This window comes from Canis lupus, chromosome 17 (genome assembly GCF_011100685.1).
Source record: "Canis lupus familiaris isolate Mischka breed German Shepherd chromosome 17, alternate assembly UU_Cfam_GSD_1.0, whole genome shotgun sequence".
Lineage (NCBI taxonomy): Eukaryota > Metazoa > Chordata > Mammalia > Carnivora > Canidae > Canis > Canis lupus.
This window is the reverse complement of record NC_049238.1, coordinates 8,452,118-8,472,038: the sequence shown is the minus strand read 5'-3', so window position 1 is coordinate 8,472,038 and position 19,921 is coordinate 8,452,118. Positions and strand designations below refer to the sequence as shown.

General features: G+C 50.3%; 1 protein-coding gene across 10 annotated transcripts in view; it reads right to left on the bottom strand.

Moving 5' to 3' along the window:
* Positions 1 to 19,921, bottom strand: part of LPIN1 (lipin 1) — a 132,041-nt gene that overhangs the window by 19,798 nt on the left and 92,322 nt on the right. For all 10 annotated transcript variants that reach the window (XM_038560805.1, XM_038560802.1, XM_038560807.1 and 7 more), the window contains 10 exons: positions 19,357 to 19,669; positions 18,221 to 18,314; positions 17,420 to 17,610; positions 15,371 to 15,464; positions 14,322 to 14,391; positions 11,069 to 11,161; positions 7,818 to 7,897; positions 1,955 to 2,081; positions 744 to 892; positions 212 to 298 (listed from right to left, as the gene is read on the bottom strand). In XM_038560805.1, coding sequence (XP_038416733.1) covers positions 212 to 298; positions 744 to 892; positions 1,955 to 2,081; positions 7,818 to 7,897; positions 11,069 to 11,161; positions 14,322 to 14,391; positions 15,371 to 15,464; positions 17,420 to 17,610; positions 18,221 to 18,314; positions 19,357 to 19,669 — 1,298 coding nt within the window. The remainder of the gene's footprint in view (positions 1 to 211; positions 299 to 743; positions 893 to 1,954; positions 2,082 to 7,817; positions 7,898 to 11,068; positions 11,162 to 14,321; positions 14,392 to 15,370; positions 15,465 to 17,419; positions 17,611 to 18,220; positions 18,315 to 19,356; positions 19,670 to 19,921) is intronic.

The following is a 19,921-nucleotide window of genomic DNA, read 5'->3' as shown; positions in this document are numbered from 1 at the left end:
CCCGCCCCAACGCTGCCATCCTCCCTTGGCCAACAATTCTGGAGACTTCTATCACTTCCTCTTTTGAATTTGAGGGAGTTGGCAGGATGAGGACCCACAGTGTCCTCCACACCCCATGGACACTGCCCCCACGCTCAGTGTCCAGGCTCCGCGCTCAGGGTGTCGTGCGCCCGCAGAGTGCAGGAGGCAGGGGCAAGCACCCAGTACTTACTGGCTCACTTTGTGGTACAGCTTCGCGATGCCCTGGTGGGTCCAATCTTTCCCCAGGGTGGGCAGAATGTGGCCAAGAGTATCTGATCTAAATAAAGACAGAATTGAGAAAGAACGCATTAAAAGGGGCATGACAAAAGGGGGGAAAGCCCACTCTGATTCACGGGACCAGAAATACCTCATAAAATGTGCAACAAGCCCCCGACTCACTTGCTGGACAGAAAGACAGTAATGAGAGAATGTTCACGGAGGGCTAGGTTTCCACACAAGGGGGCACCTTCTCCCTGACTACGTATCAAGTCTGTGACTTGCAAAATCAAAGTGAAGAGGCCATTCAGGAAGTCGCCCTTGGGGAGCATCCACGTGAGCAAGGGCATGAGGGAAGCAAGCCCCTCGCCCCTCGCCCCTCAGCACTACGGCTGCTGAGGCCAGGATGGAAGATTCCACGGCCGCACCACGAGCCCAACCACAGGAGCCCTGCGGCCCCACAAGGAAGGCGAACTCGCCCACAGCCCCGAGGCAGCCACACCCACCTAGTGATGGTCCCATCGATGTCGGAGATGATGACTTTATCGTCCCAGTTCCACAGGTAGATGGTGCCCTCGCAGCGACAGGTGCCTTGGTACTGTGTGGTCACGCTGAACACCACGTCGTTCGGGCCATTCTTCAGCTTTAAGCTTTTCTGAAAAACACGAGCCACATGTCCACTATAGGGGAAGGCCCAGATCGAGGGCCACCGGGCTTCTGTTCCACCAGACGCTAGGTCAGGGTCATTGTTCCCGCTCACTGCCCTGGGCCTCTGCATCATTCTGCCTCCAGATGAGGATGGTTCTTTCCAGGATCAGCCAGGCTGAACCCCAGCTGTCCCCACGGGGTGCCCCCGGAAGGCGGCTCGCCCACTCCCTGCAGGGTGGGGGGACAGGCCGGCAGGCTTGCCACAGTAACTCCACCTTCGGCGCGGGACACACTACACCATGAATAAATATGACGGACCACAACGGGGGGCACAAAGCCAGGCATGGAGGTCTGTTTCCTTGAGTAACCGCAGACCCGAGGAATTCACAGCAGATCGGGAAAGCAAATTACCTTTGGGCGGGTTTGCATCCTGTCGCTGGGACCCAACAGGGCCTGCCAGCTGGCTGCCTGACTCCAGGTCCCCCCGGCATCGCTGGCCTGAGCCAGGTGCCATGCAGCGGCACTGAGACGGGGCCTTGGTGGTGTTAGTGGGGGTCTGGCCCTGACCTCTTCCTGTGAAATGTCATCACAGCTTACCCCGGCCCCTCACTGATTCTTAGGATGAAAGCAAAGAAGATACTTGCTCACTGACTGTTCATGGTCCAGGGAAAGAAGGGTCTGACCAAAATTGGTGATATACCCCCTCGGAAGAAGACTCTGTGACCATGGTGGCCCCGGCCACCTGCAACTCCCTAAACCCCATTGCAAGTGCTTAATCTCCCCCAACTTAGGAGATGTGCTCTCATTAACAAATCTCTCTAAAAATGGAAAAAGCCTGGGAGACTCGGGTCTATCAGTCATTTACATCTAAGGATGCATTAGCTTCATCAGGCTGCCCTCCTCCAACACTTGAAAACAGGAGCCTCTAGGGCCACAATGGCGAAGCGAGGCTGAGGGGCCGGCCTGGCCAGGTGCTGAGGTTGGGGCACCCGGACCACCAGGCCGCAGAGTCTGGGTGGCCACGCCTCAGCCAGCGCCCACAAAGACGGCGAGAGAACAAGACACTCACCAGCTGCTCTGAAGTGAGCCGGAGGGTCTTCCTGTAGCTGACATTGGACAACAGAGGGAGGTGGCTTGCACTTGATGGCTTGGCAGCTGCGTGCTCTTCATCACTGGAGGATGATTCATGCTTTATTCTGGAACACACAGTGATGTAATCACCAATTAGGAAATGCATCTGGGTAGCCATTAAAAATGCATTAGGCCGGAATCAATGACAGAGTCAATCGGGTCTCTCCCGAGTACTGTCTCCTGGGTGGTCACTTACCATCTGCCATTACATTTATCAATGAACGCTCGCTAACTCCCATTCATACGCCTCCTGCATTACTCATCTGGGGCTGCCTCTCCTCATTCACTTCCCTGTTCACTAGCTATCATCACTCTATTTTAAACCAAGACGCTCCTTCTTCCTGATAAACAGGGTTAAGCTCCCTCTTGCCAAGGATGCTCGCAAACATTCTGTGGCGGGTCTAAGGCTGCAGGCCAAGAAGGCGAAGTCCAAATTTCTACACACCCCGGCGATCAGGTCCAAGTTTATGCCTCTCCACATACACATTTCCATACACATTTCCAAATAACCAGGAAACTCTAGGACATCAGTCCTCCTCCTCCACAAGCCGCAAACAGGCTGTCCCACGAGCAAGGGCTGCACACCTCACCTGCCCATGCAGGACCCACAGGGCCAGCTCCTTACTCCTCCAGACTTCTCTGTTTGGTGAGGGGCTGGGGGATGCTGATGAGAAGCAGGCTCGTTTTCTTTCAACAGCTCTTAAAAAGCATATCAGTAATTAGATGTTCCCTCAATTACAATGCTGCTGGAGCATCATCCCCAACCCAGCAGTGTCAGCTCTGCTTCCTGAGGCCATTGCCTTCAGAAACATCTTAACACTCTACAAAGTTAATAAAAGTTTGTTAAGGCTAAGTGGAAAAGCAAGCACGTCGCATCCTCAGGTGCACACCTTCCTGCCAAGCTTCCTGCTCGGGGCATCCCTTTATGCAAGACTGACACGCCAGGGGCCGGGTCATTTTTACCTCAATGAGTCCTGACTTCTCCATGCTCATGTCACGTCCCGTGTCCTCCAGGCTCCTGTTCTGCCCCCACCTCCCCCCTTCTATGCAGCCTGTTGCTTTCTTACCCTGTGTGTTCACTCCAGAGCAGTCCCTGCAATCCACGACTGTCCCAAACTAGGGAGGACACCGTGACACAGCATCCACTTCTCTGTTATTTCTAAGAGGAGCTGAGCCTCTGTCCACATCTAGGAGGGGCCCTTCCCTAAGCACCTGCTGCCCTGGTCCCACAAGAGGGAGCCTGTGGCCCTGTGGACCGGAGCTCTTTCACCTGATGCTCACTGCACTGCACCAGCTGCGGTCAACACAGCAAACAGCCTGGCTCCTGCTGTCCCAGGGCCTCCTCTCTGAACAATCACAAGACCTATGATGGGAAGGCAGACTTGGCCATCACCAGGACATGGTGGCTGTGGTGAATAAGCCAGGGGAACAGGTCACTGTGTCCACAAAGGACAGCACATGTAGGCTAGAATCCTGGTTGGTTCGTGGCAGGCCTGGGCTACGTGCGGATGACTCTAACCCATGACACTGTGGGCCGTCTCTAGGTAGTGAAAATGATGCAGGGGTTAGAACCTGAGGAGTCCGGGTTGAAACTCCACAGGAATCAGGTTGTTACGCTAAAGAGATTGTTTCTTCTTTCAGCCCTGACTTCCTTATCTCAAAATGAAAAGGAACAAACCGCATCACACCCACCAGACATTCAGGATGCGGGCACATAACCGCAACAACCGGACTGGGAGACACGAGCCGCACTCAGAGAAGGCCTCACACGGGGAGAATTCTGGGTGCCTCTGGATTGTCTCTAAAATGACACGTTCCAACAACAGTCCTTTCCAGTTCTGGCCCCCGTGGCTCCTGCGAACAATGCTGGTTCTTCTGAACCTACAACCCACGGATTTCCAGCCCAGGAAGATGCAGTCCTGGAGCCCACCAGGCCCAACAAGCACCCAGGTGGGAACCAGGATGCAGGCCCCTCCCTGAAGATGAAAGGTTTATGCTCCAACCAACCAACGTGGAGTGAAAGGAAACCCTGATGTGAACCAGAGCTCCCAGGACAACAGACTGATGTGTGTCTCTGCTCAGAGGGTATGAAAAAAAAGGCAGCATTGCTGTTAATCCCCATCTGCTGCTTTAAAAAAGGAAAGAAAAAAAAGAGGAAAAGAGAGGAGAGGAGAGGAGAGGAGAGGAGAGGAGAGGAGAGGAGAGGAGAGGAGAGGAGAGGAGAGGAGAGGAGAGGAGAGGAGAGGAGAGGAGAGGAGAGGAGAGGAGAGGAAAAGAAGTGGAGAAGAGAGCAGAGGAAGAGGAGAGGAAAAGGAGCAGAGGAGAAAGGAGAGGAGAGGAAGAGCAGAGGAGAGAGGAGAGGAAGAGGAGAGGAGAGAGGAGAGGAAAAGGAGTGGAGGAGAAAGGAGAGGAGAGGAAGAGCAGAGAAGAGAGGAGAGGAAGAGGAGAGGAGAGGAAGAGGAAGAGCAGAGAAGAGAGGAAACGAAGAGGAGAGGAAGAGAGGAGAGGAAGAGGAGGGGAGAAGAAGAGGAGAGGGAGAGGAGAGGAAGAGGAGGGGAGAGGAGAGGAAGAGGGGAGAGGAGAGGAAGAGGAGAGGAGAGGGAGGGGAGGGGAGGGGAGGGGAGGGGAGGGGAGGGGAAGGGAAGGGAAGGGAAGGGAAGGGAAGGGAAGGGAAGGGAAGGGAAGGGAAGGGAAGGGAAGGGGAGGGGAAAGGGGAAAAAGGAAAAGGAAAACCGCCACCACCAACTCCGTGCGGCAGCCCATGTTTGAGGGAAAACAGAAACAAACCCTGAAGCGGGAGTTGTACAGTTGGCTGCTGGTGTAGCCAGCTCAGGGCAAGCATGTGACATCCGGGGACTCTGCCACCTGCACAGGCCTGCGATGGCCCATGAGCTGGTGCCTGCTTTACGACGCCTGCAAGCAGCACCAAAACACAACAAAAAGGGCGCATCTTGCTCGGAAGTCTGTGTTGAAGAGTAGCTGTGAACAACATCTAAGTTAGCACTTGTCACAGTGCGCATTTCTCAAATAGGATTTTAATGATGTGTATGGTGACAAGCATTTTGCTCAATTAGGAGACTTCGGGGAACCGCTCTGTCAATCAAGCCTGTCAATGAGGAGAGCACTCCAACGCCTTCTCTGTCAGCTGTGCCCATCCAATGGGGAGGCTGAACGTCTAAGAAGCTAGGAAAAAATGCAAAGATTTCCATTTCTCCGAAGAAGTTGATGGTAATATTTTTCTGAATCTCAATTCCTCCTCACAAGAGTCAATGCTCCATTTTTCAGGTTTAAGAAAGAAGCATAGCGTGACTAACTCACAGAACGGTGAATTGTCTTAAACGATTTCTGTTGAACTGGGAACAGCATCTGTGCCAACACTTGAAGAGGATGGTACCGGATGGTAGGAAAATCAAATGCACCTCACCAGCTGATGCTGCAGCTCCAGAGGAGCCGCCCTGGGGTCCTGCTGCTCGTCCCCTCACCCCGGCCTCCCAGTGTCCTTCCTGGTCCTCCATGAGACTGCTGCCAAGGGGAGAGGACCAGTAGCAGAAGCCGCTGCATGTCACACTACCAGCTAGTGTCATGTTTTGTGCCCTTTTTATATATATAAGATTTATTTATTTATTTTGGGGGGGGGAGAGCATCTGTCAGTGGGAGGAGGGGCAGAGGGAAAGGGAAAGAGAGAGAGAGAGAGAGAGAAGATCTCAAGCAGACTCCCTGCTGAGTACAAAGGTGCATAGCCAGACGCCGGACTCACGACCCTGAAATCATTACCTGAGCTGAAATCAAGAGTCAGGTACTTAACCGACTGAGCCACCCCAGAGCCCCACGTTCTGTGCCTTTTCAACTGTGGGCCAGGTCCACCCCAGAACCACCTCCTGACTGCTCTCACTCAGCCACCGCAGGCACACCTCCTGTGTGGCCCTGTCGGGTTTTGCGTCCTAGGTCTCCTTTTTTGTCCTCACAATGCTGTGAGAATTAAATCAGCAGATATACGTGGGGTTGGTAACATCCTTATCCATATTTTGCAGATGGAGGAGGAGACACTATGGGGCTGATGGCTTCACCAAAGATCACATAGAAGATTGACAAAGTCTCCGCTCTACGTCCTGCTCATGCTGCCTCTCGTGTTTGGAAATCGTGGCTAGGACAAAGACCGTTCTTGAAAACAATTCCAAGAGAGCAGGATGTTTCTAGTGCAGCGAAACCACTGGTTTAAAGGCTCAGGGCAGGTGGGCTGGCGCCTCTGCTTGTGTCCCCTCTCACCATGTCACCTCTCTCCTGGGCTGCCTTCCCCCGCTGCTCTGGACCTGAACATCACACCTGTTCCTTTGCTCAGATATGGAAGCCAGTTTGCCCAAAGCCAGGATTCCAAACCAGGTCCTCCAGACTCCCAAGTCTGCTGTCTACAGCCTGCTGCTGCCCACTCACAGGAGTGAACAATGACCCCCCCCCCCCCCGAAAGTCCACTGGCTTCTGGCCTGCTTTACACATCCCTTTGCAGGACAGCACACCCTCAGCCTGCGCTCCATCGTGAACATACCAGCCTTCTCCCTTCCGAGCTCACGCAAAGGTACACTCAACATTCCAGGCTGGGAAGGTCCCAAATAATTGTGCTTAAAAGCCCTCTTCCAGAGAATGAGACAGAGACAGAGGGCAAAAAACTGAAAAGCCAACCCCACTTCCCTCTCCAGTGTAGATGGGCAGAGGGTCAGGTGCCGGGGTCCCACCAAAGGAAACAGCAAGGGTGCCCCCAGTAATATTCCAGCCAAGAACTGGAGAGGCCTCTTAGTCATTTTCGAAAAGGTCTACATGCTTCTACACACAGAACAATAAAGAAATCAGGGTTTTTTCCTACTTCTACCTATATGGGCTTCTGTTTCCCATCATGGATTCTAGAAATAAAATAGCTGATGATGCAGAGCTATGGCCAGGAGGCTGAGGACCTGCAATCTAAGCCTGCCTCTCCTATGAGCCAACAATGTATTGGGAAAAACCTCTCAATTCAGGAATAGCTCAACAACACCTACGAAGTACCTGCTACATGTCAGGCATTCGCTTAGCTTCTACGATACAAAAGTGGTTAAGATCTGCAATCTTGCCTTCCATTAGTTCGTTAGTATTTCCTGCCGGCTAAATAAGAAAGGCAATCCTGGGTTCCTAAATACAGAAAGAACCTAAAGGTAAGGTGATATGTAAAAGGTGCTATATCAGCTCACTCGGCGTCAATATACATTGTCAGCATCATAACCAACGCCTGATGGCTTTGCATTCAGATCAGAGTTGCCTTCAAATCCCATACAGATTAACCTAAAGACAAAACATTAATAGTTATCTATCAGTTGCCAAGTTACTGTGAATCCATATAGATTCTTAGAAAAGTATCAACGTAAGCCCCAGTAAGTATCTGAACTACAGAGAAAGGCAATTTCCTTCTGAAAGAAACTTCTTTCCACGTTGCTGTTAATGTTCACATTTGTCATCATCCTCCTCCTCCTCACCGCTTCTGTTGGATTCCGTACGTTCAGGGCCACCACACACCAGCACCCAGAGAGGCGCTCTAGTTACACGACCTCACTGAAGCATCACGTTTACTTTGCAAGGGGGATATCTAGGGGGCAACTGCCTCCATTTGATTCATGGGAAACCAAGTGGCTCCAGGTCGTTGAGTAAATCCAGAGCCAGGGCTGCAGGCCAGGTCTGCATGTGTATCCGGCAAACCTCTGAGCACCCGGCAGGCACCTGCCATGCCTTGGGACACAGAAGGGGGCTGTCCCAGCCCACGTGGACTCGTGCCATACCTGGTGGCCATGCTAAGCTGTGACGGCTGCTCCCCGGTGCTGTGGCTCTTCCCAGCCAAGCACTGCTCTGGCTTACTTTCCTGGAGAGCAAGACAAGAAAGAGTCACGAGAGTAGCAAAGAGAAGTAAATGCACATCACAGCCGGTGTTCCACAAGCCCGGGGCAGCGCCCCAAATGCTATCCCCAACATTACACGCCCCAGGCATGGCAGGTCCCAGTTATTCCTTTGCTTGGAAGCATTCAATTAAGCTGAGAAAATTTTTTTGACAGAAATGAGTCTGTTTTCCATAAGTGTTTGTGGCACCAAACCAAACTTCATAATCACTGTAGCTTATGCAAATGCTTTATCAAGGGCTGCTTGGATACCCGAATATTTTCAAAATATTTTCTTATAATTGCTGATAGAAACGCTTGAAAATATTTTCACACCATATTTTGCTTGGGAAAATGTGGATGCCTTCTCTCTTTCTCAACACCACACACTCTTAATAGAAAATGCTCCTCCGATGTACTGGAAAGAGCTCTGGAACTCTATGAGATCTGGGCTCAGCTCTGCTTCTCTCGCTTGGGAAGCCTAGGCAAGTCATGGAACCTTCCAGAGCCTTGTCTCCCCACCTGTGGAAGTGCCAGCATCTCCTAACACTGCTGCGAGGACCACAGAGATGCTGCACAGATGCACAAAGCCTGGCCCACCGCAGGCCAGGGAGGGGAAGACACCCCCAGCCCCATAGTCTTTCTGGAAAGTCATCACAGAATCACGCAAGGACAAAGGACGTACAACTAAATCCCATTATTTGGGATCATTTCATTTGGTCAGGAGGTAGGTTAATGTTTTCAATGTTAATAAATAAAATGAGAAAAATAAATAATATGTCAGGGTGACCATCTTAACAAAGGATGAGTACAAACTCTTTCCAAATATTCTTTAGCTTTTTATAAGCACACAAATGATTGATGTGACAATAAGCCCAGTAATTTTTAATCTATTTACTGAGGTAAGTTAGCTACCATTATCAACAATTCTTTATTGGACTAGTTCAAAAACATATATCTGAAATAAATGTATTTCAGTTTAAGAAATGTTTAATTTCTTAGCTATTCCTTCATGCCGGCATCTACCTTAATTCAAACTGGTGACAATGTGAATACTCCAAAACAAATAGGCCTTTGAAATAGGAAATAGCCCTCTGCTAAATTCTAGAACATTCTACTCTCCAGTGGGGGAACTAGAAAGGCCCTTTATGTTTTAAGTCACCTAAAGCAAAGTGTATGTTTGCTCTAATGTGTTTACATTCCTTGAAGGTAATGGAATAATTGGTCAAACTCAGGTATGCTAAGAAAATATCAAACAATTTTATCTTGATAAAATCCTTCCACCAGACTTTTTCATTGAACTCATGGAATAAATATATTGAGCTCACTGGAGTTTCTGTTAGTATTATAATAACCAACTTGACTGCTGTGCTTGGGGTTTCTTTATACTATATTCCAAAAGTAATCAGCATTCCCTCAAATCTTTGCCAAGCCCTGCCCTGTGTCCAATACGGGCACCAGGGATATCCAGAACTAGACGTGGCCTCCGCCTTCCTGGAGTTTAGGATGCTGAGGAGGAAGAGACTATGTTAATCAAATAGTCACACTAATATGGATACAATTACAAATGCTGACAAAACGTATGAAAGCAAAGTGCACCTGCAGGGCTAAGAGAGCAGAGACGGGGCAGCCCAGACTAATCCTCTGAGAAAGAGCTTTTTGAGATGCTAATTAAGTAAAGGAGGGAGTGAGGGGGTCCTAGGAACACCAGGCAAAGGGAATGGCATATGCAAAAGTCCTGAGGCAGAGTGTGTTTTCAGCCAGTGAAGCTAAAGCAGGGAGGGCAGGGAGAGAATGACAAAAAAGGCTAAAGAGGGATGCAGGGGCGAGGATACACAAGTGCAGTAAACCATGTTAAGGACATTGGTCTTAATTATGAGAGCCCTGGGAACCCAAAAGCTTTTAAGGAAGGAATAACACAATTCGGACCAGTATCCTAAATCGACCAGTGCAGCTATGGTATAGAGGCTGAAGAAGAGAAGGCAAGAAGAGACCAGTCGACCACTGGAAGCAATCCTGGGACAGATGGAGCTAGTCCACACTTGGCAGAGTAGAACTGGAGCAAGATGGGCATATCGGAGATATATTTAAGATGGTAAACGGATAGGACGTGGTGACGAACTGAATGTGGGAAATGAGGAAGAAGAAAGGTCTAGCCCATGGAGGGACACTGGCACTATTTTCTGGCTATGGTCCAATGAAGGAAGAATTCACAAAAATACCGTGAGTTCAATCTTAGAAATGACCAGTTTGAAGTGTCCTGAAGCATCCACATGGAGATGTCCACAATGCCGGCTACTTGATAAATGGACATGGAATACGAAAGAACGTCTGGTTTGGAAATAAAACATGGGCATGAGTGGGGCTGCCCAGGGAAAAGCAGGCTGTCCAAGCAGACAAGAAGGCCTAGGACGACCCTCAATGACCCCCTCGGGGGCAGAGCCAGAGGCATGGAAGTCAAGCAAGGAAAGTGCCTCAAGAAAGAGATAGAGAGGCTGCCAGAGATCTGGAAAGAAGTACAGGCATTTATAGGCATGGACCCCAAAGTCATGTATGTTTAGACACAGCACTTAAGTTTGAAAGGACTGATGAGAATTAGTCTACCACTCTAAGTATCACCTCACTACAATTATACTCACAAGCAGGGCAGCCCAGGTGGCTCAGCGGTTTAGCGCCGCCTTCAGCCCAGGGCGGGGTCCTGGAGACCCGGGATCGAGTCCCACGTCAGGCTCCCTGCATGGAGCCTGCTTGTCCCTCTGCCTCTCTCTCTCTCTCTCTCTCTCTCTCTCTCTCTCTCTATTGTTCATGAATAAATAAAATCTTAAAAAAAAAAAGTTCCTTACTATTAAAAAAAAATTATACTCACAAGCCACAGGAAGATACTTAAAAAAGAGAATTAATCAGATTGAATTCCTCCTGAATTGGCCACGGTCTCCACGGGGTCAGGAGGTGACCCCAACTCTGTACCCACACCTGCCCTTCCTCTGCCCATGTTCCAGGATGCCTTTACTGCTTCGCCACAGAACTGGCTTGTGAAAATTCAGTATCATGGCCTGTGCTTATTTCTCTGACGTACAAGCCTAGAAACAAATTCCATAACACAGAACCCCAAAATTAACTGAGCTAAGTAGAAACACCCTTTTGTTTTCCACGCTTACCTCTTTGATTGTGGTATTTCTTCCCCTCCATGAAAACCACCATCTTCCTCCCTTTCTGGGCATCTTATCCCTCACGATAGATTCCACAGTGGCCTGTTTTAAATGGATGGTAACATAAATAATGGAACCAAAAAAAGATCAACTTAGCACATCCAAACCAAAAGACACACACATGCAAATTAAAGTACAATTTAAAAAAAAAAATTAGAGAAAACACAACATACTATTTGTGGATTAAAAAATTTCGAGAAGCAGAACCTAATGGCGTCCAAAATCACATGAAGATAACTTAAGCATGAAGACTTAAGAAAATGTTAAAAGAATAAACAAACAACAAATAAAATACAACACGACAACAACAAAAAAAGAGAGCATTGAAAATCATTAGTGATTAGTTAAGACCAGAGGTTTTCAAAGTAAAGTGATTTACTGGTTAAGATACTGTACTCTCAGTGTGATGGTTAGAAAATTAAAAAATGAAATGATTAATATGGAATATAGGGTAAAACAGTTTTAAACAAAGAGTAAAATGCATCTCTTTAGTAAATGTAAATTGCCCAATCTGGACAAACTGAAGCCTGGTAGGTACATTTGGGTTAAAACCTCAAGTAGCAAAAGGAAAACTCATCCTCTTGCCCTAAAGAAATGAAGGTTTAATGGGGGAAGATTAAATATTAATTAATAATTTTCTAAGTATTTCCAAAGAAGAAAATCTTTCTCTTGAGGTGAATTCCAGCACCAGGTAAATAGTATCTCCTCTCCCTTCCTTGGTTCACAGAACCTATCAGGGAATGGATGACCCTCTCCTCCCACTAGAACAATTTACATCTTTCAACCCAACAGGCTGCAGGTTAAGTAGAAAGATTAAAAAATTCCCATATTTCACCCAAAGTGTGCTTTTTATCATTTAAAAATCCCTATGTGATACGAAGGAAACTGAATACACAGAAAAGCAAACCATGTGTACCCTATTCACCAAGAGGATAATTCACACAGATGTCAATTACTCTATTCCCCCTAAATTCATCCATAAAGGTAACTAAACCCCAATGTAAGAAAAAAAAACTAGCAGGATTATTTTCATATCTAGGCAAAGCGACTCTCAGGTTCATTTATAAAACAAATAAAAATAGCCAAGAAAACTCATAGACAGAAGAGTATTAAGTAGGTACAAGCCTTATTAGATATTGAAATGTATTGAAAATATATCATAATGAAAAAAATGCATCTTGGTACATGAGTAAACATATAAACGGAACAGAAGACAAAGCCCAGAAATGAATCTAAATTGATAAAGAAACATCAAACAACAGGCTGTAGCTATAAGTGCCTATCAGTGAGGAAGGCGGTCTAACCAAAGGTACCGGCATAGGTAGCTATGCCAGGGCCGGTGGGTTACTTGCCTCCCTGGGCACATCATCCCCTTTCTTTCTTGCCAACACATCCAAAACTCTGTTCATGACTCAGGCGAAAAAAAAAAAAAAAAAAAAGACTCGGGGCAATATGTTCTGACCTCCCTTGGTCTCTGCCACGCATGGTCATTCCACTGTTTTATCAGCACCTGGTTTGGCAGTGATCGTGTAACCACATGGCCAGTGAAAGGGGAGAAGTCTGCCTCTACCCTTCCTATTTGGGACGGGGCTGTTTGAGAGGATGATGTGGGGGGCAGCCACTTCGTGATCGTGACGAGAAAGCCAAGACAATCACGGAGAAACTAACCCTGAAACTACCAACCTCGAAGATTCTTACCACGTCGGAGAATAAACCCCTATTATTTAAGCTGCTGGTAGTCATTCTGTTTCCTACAAAGCATCACGATTCAACAACCAGCTGGGGAAGCCCCGACTTGGTTCCTGATACCTCGCTCACTCACAAAATAAAATCCGGACACATCAGAGATTTAAGAAAGCACTAGGGGAGGGCTGCCTGGGTGGCTCAGTTGGTTACGTGCCTGACTCTTGATTTCAGCTCAGGTCTGGATCTCAGGGTTGGGAGTTCGAGCCCCGCACTGGGCTCCATGCTGGGTGTGGGGCCCACATAAAAAAATAAAAAAGAAAGTACTAGAGGGAAAGCTGACATATTTTCACAAGTTTGGAAAATGGGAACGCAGGGCCATCCTAAGCGTGCTACAAGACTCAACAGCCATAAAAGATGGACAAATTCTATATATAAAACTAATTCTACATCAATAAACGCCATAAGCAGAGTCAAAAATTACTGACAGCTTGTAAAAAAATTTAGGATGCATAGCACAAAGCCTCAGCTTACGAGTCATGCGCACATCTTCTGTGAGTTAAACTGTTTCAGTTAAAGGATATCTCTACCGCATTGTTTTTTTCTTACTGATTTGTAAGATAACAATTTACCCTGAGCCATGAATACCATGTACACTATGAGGAAACAAAACCAGGGAGGAAAAATGACCTCAGGTAAAGCACCACCACAGATGAGGTCACAACCTCCAAACCCCAAATGCTACCCACGCAGGTGCGTGCACACACACACACACACACACACACACACACAGGAAGGAGGGAGCGTGGGCCCAACAAAGTCAGAGCTGACTTTCGAGAACTTCAGATATCCTAACTATCTGATCTGCTGCAAGAAGCACCTGCTGAGTGGATGAGGGAGACAAGGAAAGACATGGTCTTTGCAGAAAAAGAATGTATAATCTAGCAAGAAGATACAATGTTGAAAAGCTGACCAATTCCCGGCGAGTGTCCGGTGAGTCCTGGGGGGAGCGTGACAGCCTCTTCCTGCGACATCACCTGCTCTCTCCTGCAGCGAGGACCTGCCAGGCCCTGCACTCTGCCCTCCTCGCCTAGCAGCACTGCCGCTAGCGCTGGCCCCCACACCTGATGCGCCCTCTCCCTGCAGCCACACTGCCACCTGCTCAGGCCCTTCTCTCTCGTCCCCTCGTCACCCCTGGGCTCTGACATCCAGTCACCGACCTGCTCTGTCCCTACCTACATCCCCAGTACAGCAGATTGGGAAAGGAACCCTGCAGGAGGCAGGCCTTGGTCTGGCGCTGCCACGATTGGGAGGTTTCGCCCTGATAAGCAAGAGGGGGGAGGACATTAAGGGTGCAAGAGAGGGAGATTCCAAACTCCTGACATCTGTAATCATGAACTTCAAAAGATCATAATGTAATTAACTCTGTGGTTCTAAAATAAAAGTTAAATTCTAACTGCCCAGATTAGTCTGCCCATCGTGTTTAGTGCCACCCCTTCGGCCTCATGTTAAAGCTCACCTTTGGCAAAGGTTTCTGGAAGGCCTGCATGGCCAGGAGCAGAGGCGCTGCTGTTGTCCAGTTATAATATCTGATGTGAAAGAATGAAATAGGCGTCAAAGACCAAAGCTCAGCCTGAACAATCTTTCTAATGTCACGAGAGACAGTCAAGGAAAACTCTGGAATCCCAGCTGGGTCCTTAACAAGCCCAATACTGTTGCCAACACCCCAGCTCTCCCCAACTTGCCCCTCCCTTGCAGGGACCCCTCGTCCTGCCGACCTCACAGCAGCCCCTCTTGGGGGCCAAGCACAGACTGGCAGATGTGGTCAGAGACCCCCGTGGCCAGCTGGAGGGAGCCCAGGCTCCGTGACGCATCAAGCCACCGATGCGCCTATGGCATTTCTTGCCACACTTCATGGAAAAGGCAACTAGGGACCCCAGGTTAATACCTAAATACCCCCGACTTCCTCTCGCGGAGAAAAGTTTGCTGATAATCTACAAAAACACCTGCACATCCCCTGACCTCAGTCAACGAAGCTCCAAGGGGTAGATAGGCAGTCTATTCTGTGAACGCCTGTGGACTATACGGGCCTGAGGCTCACAGGCCAGGGGCTGAGACTGGATGTCCCCCGTGAGATGACAGTGCGAGTGTATGGGGCACAGGGGCACCTGGGTGGCACAGCTGGTTGAGCATCCGACGCTTGGTTTCAGCTCAGGTTGTGATCTCAGGGTTGTGAGATCGAGCCCCGCGTCAGGCCCTGTGCTTGAGAGTCTCTCTCTCCCCCTCCCTCTGCCCCTCCCACTCAGGCTCTCTCTCTAAAATCAATAAATCTTTTTTAAAAAACCTAGTACCGATGAATATTAAAATCCACGAGATTGACAGTTACATCAACCTACCAACTATATAACAACACAGTATTTTGCCAAGAATGAAGAGATGATAATAAATTGTAACAAGGACTTCATTTCACATGTTTCTAATGTTTACTGCCTGGGTCTTTGCATCAGAAAACCTGAAACGCGAACAGTCCCATGTGACAGCCCAAATGACTTTCTAAGAGGAACCTACTTATTCCCGATCTTCACCACAAGATTGGGGTCATCGATGAGAGCCGGGTTGTCCACAAACTGTTGATAGGACACAGCTTGTTCCAGAAATGCATCTGTGAAAGCAATCATACAGAATAAGGAGAAAAGAGAGGGAACATTTTCACCTGCTCATTCACAAGTGTTTTCTGAGAGCCTGTGCATTCCGGCTGTACAGACAATTCTTCGACTGTGTTTGTAAAGGGGCCTCAGTTAGTTTTGGGGGACAGCGTCTGTGTGGACATGAAGGGTGGCCGGGGGCAGTCTGAGGACATGGGGGAAGTGTATGTGTAGGCAGCGAGGCAGGGAGAGGCGTGTGGGAAATACAGTTTCCCTACGAGAAGCAGATGAATAGCGAGTAGGCTCAGAAACCAGGCCACTCAGCTCAAGTCACATTTGTCAGCGTGAGCTTGTGTTGAGCAAGTAATCAGCGTCCCTGAGCCTCGGTTCCCTCGTCTGCCTCCTCGGTGGCTGGACGAGGTCGTGAGGAGAAAGCACAATGCCCCGTGTAGAGCAAGGGCTCGCTCTGTGTCAGTGGGCGTGGTGCTGGTCACTGTCACGTGCAGGACATGCAGGACACAGCGGAGGCCCGGCCTCCTGACTCCAGCTCCTGTGAGGAGCTCTGGCCTAAGGCCCCGGCCTCCACTCAACATCCCCCATTCAGCCGGACCCTGTCTTGAGCCTTGATGACAGCTCTGACCATCTCTCTGGCCCTAATTTGTCCCTATTCCTTCCCTAGGGGAGCCTATATACCCTGGATGGAACCAAGGCCCAGCAGACCCGGGACGTTGGGAGTCACTCCTGTCCAGCAGAAAAAGACCCCGTGGTCCTGATGCCAATTCAGACTGGCCACAACACGCACCTGAGGGATCCTAATTCATACCACCAGGTACTCTCCTCGGGGACTCCGGGCCATGGGAATCTGGTCTCATCCGTATGGACCCCCGTGAGAGGACAGTGTGAGCGTATGGGAGAGGGGGCGCCATCGGACACCAGCCTCCTCGGAGTGCGCTCACCTCTTCAAAGCCCCAGAGCAGTTGGGGGCAGAGATGTGCAAACAGAATGTGGCTGGTTATTAGAGGGGAGGGAGTCTTAAAACGACTTCCTGTGATGGACTAAACCCGCTGGGTCACATAAACTAACCCCCTTCAGCTCATCACCAGGGGGATGGATTATTAGCTGGTTCAGGTTCCAGAATAAGGGGCCTCACTGTCTGTGTGAGAAGAAATTCACAAAGCCCTGAATGGACTTCAGGAGGGAGACAGGAGTGTGGATGGCCGCCCAGGGCAGGAAGGGGAGACGGTGGCTCCTGAGTGGCAAGGGGATGAAGGGCACACCCTCGCCCATCCTCGCCTAGAAAAACAGGCCACTGTTGGCAGGGGGGGGGGGCATGATGAAAAAGAGAGGCCAGTGGAGGTGGGAGGGTGAGAGAGGGTCACCCGGGCGACTAGGTCCACTCGAAAAATTCATCAGTTGGCAATGACTGATGCATCCTCCACTGGGGGTGTTGGGGCCACTTCACCACGTAGCTGTCAGGAGACCCTGGGAAACCACCGCTACGAATTAACTCGCCACCTCCGCCAAGCCTATGAGCACCCCTCGGATCCAGCTGGCAAGCGCCCTGGACTTGCTCAAACTCAGACGTCCCTCCCTCCCCAGGCCCCACAGCATTTCCGCACACTTGCGATGCTCCGTGTTTCCAAAACACCGACACTCCCACCGGGCGGCAGGCCCCCGGAGGACACCTCTGCAGGGCGGCCACCAGGCAAGGAGACCCCCATCGCGCAGCAAACACGCCTGACGACACGTGGCCCCGAAGCCACGTGTGACCACCACAACCCTCCGGGCGGCCCACCGCCAAGCCAGCAACGTTCAGAGCTGCAAGGAGTCATTTGTGCCATCCCCCCAGCAGGAGCACAGCCAAGGGACAAGTGACACGACGTGAGCCGGAGAAGCCCGGGCCTCCGGATGTTCCGACCGCGGGCCACGAGGGGGCGCTCGTGGCTCAAAGACGGGCCGCGGGCTCCGGTACCTTTGGTTATCTCCCTGTTGTCGCTGAGGCCCCCACACAGGGAGATGGCGATGGACGGCAGGTCCCGCAGGCCGTCCGAGGTGCTCTCCACGCCGCTGTCGATGCCAGAGCTGCCCACCGACTGCGGGGACTGGTTGGCCGACCGGGCTCCGTTGTCGCTGGCGTGTTTGGGGAGCCCCGAAGGATCTCCGCTGGGAGGAGGAAGAGGGGAGATGTGCTGACGTCACAGCAGCAGGGGACAACCCCCCTCTCCCCCGCCATGCGCCAGCCCAGCTCCCAAGGCCACAAGCGAGGCCACCTCGGGACTGGGACAAGGACAGACACGTAAAATGAACTACCGTGGGAGAGAAGTGATTCTTTTATTAGCCTCTCGTCCTTCCAAGCCTCTGTGACATGAACCACAGAGAAAGAGGCCACAGGTCGCGGCCACCACCCTCCGAGGAGCCAGCCCTCCCTGCAAGTCACAAAGCTGAACAGGGGTCCCCAAAGGCCACAGGAGAATCTCTCCTGGGGAGGGAGAGGGAGGTGCAGCCGCCCCCTCTTGGCCACCGATTCGGGTTGTGGGCCACTGCGCCCCCGTGACATGACTGTGGTGTCACCCTGGGAGCCAGCCTCATGCCTGCCTTCCCGGTCAGAAGGTGGGAAGCCAGCCACACGGGGATGTAGCCACACACGCGTCCACAGAGAAAGGCCATTGTTTTCTGGTTGCTTTTCACAGTAAAATCTGGGCCTCCCGCTGCCTCTTCCAGACTCACACAGTTAAACATAGAAAATGATACGAGGAATAAAAAGAAATCTTACTTTTTAGGAAAATACAGGGCAGCCACCTCAGGATCCATGTCTGTGAGGTCATCCAAGTAGACGCCGTCAGCACCCAGGTGTCTGCTCCGCTTGTCTGAAAGAACAAACGGGTCAGGTCAGAACTCTGGTCTTCCGTGGACTTCTGAGCGGCTCCAGAAAGCAGTTGAGCCTAATGTGCAAACTAGTTCACAAGGGCCCCCCCGGCCCAGGAACACAAGAGCTGGGAAGTCAGCAGCGTGGCACGACTCCAGAGGCAGACTAACCAAGTTGGCGTCCACCCCCCACTGCCAAGGGCGAGCCCTAGACCGTTGTGTGACCCTACTGAGCTCCACCCCCACCTGTGCCTGACATGCACCCAGCACTCAATATCTTGAAGCGATTGTCATCATGATCTTTAAATGATATGATGATGACGATGATGATACACTTGCTTGTATCAATATCCCCAGGCCCGGCAGCCTACAGGGTACATCGGCGGTCACTGTGCACCAGGACTGCAGGCTTCCTGTTTCCTTCTGCCAGAGAATTAGGTCACTGGTTCATACAAATCTAGAAAGCGGCACCAAGCTCCATGGTTAACAGAGCAGGCTTGACGTCATCCCTCCTGCTGCGCAACTGAGTGTGTATCAAACCAGCCGTTACAGAGCAACGACTATGTGCCAACCATTATTCTGAGCACAGACAAAATGAATGTAAACCAGACCAAAAAGATTCTAGATCCCACAGAGCACGTATGTTCTAGTAGGGGAGTTCCCGGCAAAATAAAAATAAGCCAATGTCATCTGAAATAGTGATACACGGCATGTCACAATTAAAACAGAGAAATGGGCGAGGGGACCAGGATTAGCTCAGTAATCAACGTCCTCTGGAGCCCCACGTGGGTGAACACGACTTCATCCCTCTGGATCCTAGCACCCCAAGCTATAAAGTGAGGGGGCTCATTACACCACCCCAAGGCTTCCTTCAGTCTGATTTTCTAGAACTAAATTCCGATGAGTTAACAACTGCAGCAAAAGGGCATACACTGAACATGCCAGCTTCCCCCCTGATATATTCAGGACTTCCAAGGGCAGGAAGGGTAACATGCCAAGCACCAAGTCTACACAGAAGGAGCTGGAACATGCTGGCCTTCCCACCTTTTTTCCTGGAAGGAGAATCCGTCTTGCTTGCTGTCGGGGCTACACTGGCAGAGAGTGGTTTGGGTTCTTCAACTGTAGGTAAAGATGGGGCTGCGGCCCCTAAGGCCTCGACATCTTCTTCGTTCACAAACTGCATCTCCGTGGAAGGCCTGCCCGGCTCTGGGATGGACGGCACGGGCGGCCTGGCCAGGGTTGGCGACTGGTCACTAAACGCATCTGAAGATTCACTGTGAATGGTCTGAAAGTGCATCTTATCACAGATTTTTCTACTGTTTAACGGACTGCAGTCTTTCATCTTGTGTGGAGATGACTACGTCGAAGGGGCAAAGAGACAGAGACAGAGGAATGGTCAGAGTGTGGGCAAACAGAAAAACAGAGTTAACCCAAGTCACACAATTAACCCATTAACAATCTGCAGAACTGTCTGCCCATTTTGCAGAGAGATGGGTAAGCCTCATGATCTCCGTACCTGCCCAAGGAGTCTACACACCAGAATAGCAGTCCCAAAGCAAATGAGCTTTCATATGAAACATCAACTGCCAGATGGGCCTCGTAATGGCCA